We start from the raw sequence: 3,002 nt of genomic DNA, 5'->3' as shown, positions 1-3,002 counted from the left end.
ATGATAACGACGTCTCCTGTGGTAGATTTTAAAAGATTTTCTAAATTTCGTACCTTACAACGAACTTATGCAAGAGTTATTAGATTTTTACACAACTGTCGTAATCCTAAAAATAAACTAACTGGCTGTCTGCACGTGGATGAACTTAATAAATCCCTACAGTTTATTATCATTCAAGCTCAGTATGAATCCTTTTCTAATGAAATTAGTCGCTTAAAGTCTAAAAAATCTCTTTCAACAAAGTCATCTCTCTCTTCCTTAAATCCCTTTCTTGACGCGGATGCACTTCTTCGAGCAGGAGGTAGAATCGATTCTTCCGCCTATTCTTACGACAAACGACATCCTATTATTTTAAAATCTGATCATCTATTGACAAAACTTTTATTTCAAAATGAACACGAGCGTCTTTTACACGCTGGACCCCAACAAGTTCTAGCTTCAATTAGAGACCGCTATTGGCCTCTCGGTGGCCGTAACTTGGCAAGAAAGGTAACTCGTAACTGTCTAGTTTGTCGTCGTTTTAAAGGTACGACGATGAGTAACATAATGGGCGATATGCCTAACGAAAGAGTAGAGCCAGGTTTTCCATTTCATACCGTTGGTACTGATTTCGCTGGACCGTTCTTGATCAGTGATCGAAAGAGCCGCGGATGTAAAATAACTAAATGTTATTTGTGTATTTTTATATGCTTTCGTTACAAATGCGTTCACTTGGAAGCCGTAAGCGAATTAAGTAAAGATGCTTTTATTTTAACACTAAAACGATTTATAGCTCGAAGAGGTTTACCTAAACTAATTTACTGTGACAACGGTAGGAACTTCGTTGCCGCGTCTAAAGAAATTTTATCTTTTTTACAGTCAAATATTGATGCTATTTGTGATTATGCAGCTCTTCGAGGTATTGATTTTAAATTCTCACCTGCTTACGCTCCTCACTTCAACGGTTTAGCCGAGGCTGGAGTAAAATCCGCTAAATTTCATATTCGTAGGGTCTTAGGAAATAGTCATTTAACCTTTGAGGAGCTAACTTCTTTGTTTGCTCAAATCGAGGCTATCCTAAACAGCCGACCCTTGTGTCCCCTCAGTCCCTCGCCTAATGATTTCCAACCTCTCACCCCGGCACACTTTTTGATTGGCAGGCCGCTTACTTCACGACGGTTCACTACGGTCGAGTCAACAGGTTGTATCCTGTCCCTGATGATGTCCCTCGTGTTGCTGACGTCGTTACTTCTCATGGAACCGTTCGAAGAGCACTCAATCGCCTATGCCTTCTTCCCTCCCCGGAAGAAGACCTATCTTGAAGGATGTCTCCTTCAAGGCCCCGGAGGATGTCTGCGCCAAACTTCACGCACCTGGCGGAGCGGCGCGGGAACGTCATTCAATTACTCATTCTTGTCATTCTATTCATTCTCGCACTCACGCGCTAACATGTAACACTACTAATCTACCTTTCAATAAAAACGCATCTAATCTAATTGCAAGCAGTTTTTTATTTCTTGTTCTGTACTGAACACAAACAAATATCGGCATGCAAAAAACTACAAGGTTGTCAAAGATTAGCTTGTATGGCCTCAACAGGCAGCATGAGAACTACTCCCACAGCTGCCCTGGAGGCCCTACTTGATTTAACACCCCTACCCTTTTACATACAGCAAATAGCTACACTAACGGCGCTTAGACTGCGTACGTTAAATCTGTGGAGGAAGTGTAATACCCCGCATACGTCAGTGTTGGATACGCTCATAGCAGAAGTACCAATTACCGACGCAAAACAGGACTTAATTCCGAAGCAGTTCATCTTCGACAAGAAATATAAAATACAATTGCAAGAGCACGGTCCCACAAATCAAGGGAACCACAAAGAGCTTAAGATCTACACAGATGGATCCAAAACTGATCAAGGAACAGGTGTAGGTGTTTTCTCAGAGGACCTTAACATCAAAATATATAAACCGTTAGGCACACATAACTCAATTTTCCAAGCTGAATGCATGGGAATAATTGAGGCAGCACAGGCCATAGCTGTTAGGAAAGCCGCAGGCGAGAATATACGCATACTAACCGACAGCATGGCAGTACTACAGGCACTAAACAACATCACAGTTAATTCGGGCCTCATTTATGAATGTCACCTGAAACTTAATGCAGTAGGGACATCTAATAACATTATCCTCCAATGGATTAAAGGACACAGTGGTTCGAGGGGGAATGATGCAGCAGACGAATTAGCCCGCCGAGGGTCAGATAGCAGAGCTATCGGCCCAGAGCCCATCGTTCCCCTACCAGCAAGCTATCTAAGATCACAGGTCGCAACAAGGAGTCACGCACAACACTGCACCTCCTGGGACAAAATCGATACATGCAGGCAGTCAAAAGAAGCCCTACCAAGGATTAACAGGAGGGTAACTAGGAGGTTGCTTCAATTAAACAAGGCACAGCTACGGACAGTTGTGGCTGCCATCACTGGACATGGCAATTTTAATAAACATTTGTTTAATACAGGTATTACGGACAGCCCCCTATGCAGAGCGTGCATGGGTGATGAAGAAACAGCATCCCACGTGATACTGCACTGCCCAGCAGTGCAAGAGTACAGGGTAAAACATCTCGGATCGCCGAGAACACTCCCAGAGATCACCGACAACATCAAAGGGTTGCTGGGATTCTTTGGAGAGTTGGGTTGGCTGGAGTGAATCCAGATCCTGCTCACACGCAAAATACGCGCTAGCCGTGGAGTTGCGGAAACCGAGCCCTTACAACTAACTAACTAACTAAAGTGGAGGAAGACAGTGGTTCTTGTTGCTTATGCTCTAGACTACACTTTGCTTCAAACAAAAAATGCCCAGAGTATTTGAGACAGACAAATATTAAAGTAACAATGGCAGAAAATAGTATATCTTATGTTGAAGCGTCAAAATTACATCCCCCTATTTCTAAATCATTTGCTGATATTGTATCCTCTCTCCCAATTAAATCTGTTCCTGGTGGAAATACAGTATTAC

General features: G+C 42.8%; 1 protein-coding gene across 1 annotated transcript; it reads left to right on the top strand.

Moving 5' to 3' along the window:
* Positions 1–1,583: 1,583 nt before the first annotated feature.
* On the top strand, positions 1,584–2,693 carry LOC123723328. Its single transcript, XM_045685909.1, has one exon. The coding sequence runs from the start codon at positions 1,584–1,586 to the stop codon at positions 2,691–2,693; it is 1,110 nt and encodes a 369-aa protein (XP_045541865.1).
* Positions 2,694–3,002: the final 309 nt, after the last annotated feature.

The sequence above is a fragment of the Papilio machaon genome, chromosome W (assembly GCF_912999745.1).
Source record: "Papilio machaon chromosome W, ilPapMach1.1, whole genome shotgun sequence".
Taxonomy (NCBI): domain Eukaryota; kingdom Metazoa; phylum Arthropoda; class Insecta; order Lepidoptera; family Papilionidae; genus Papilio; species Papilio machaon.
The sequence above is the reverse complement of the archived record's forward strand: the minus strand, read 5'-3'. Positions and strand labels throughout refer to the sequence as shown.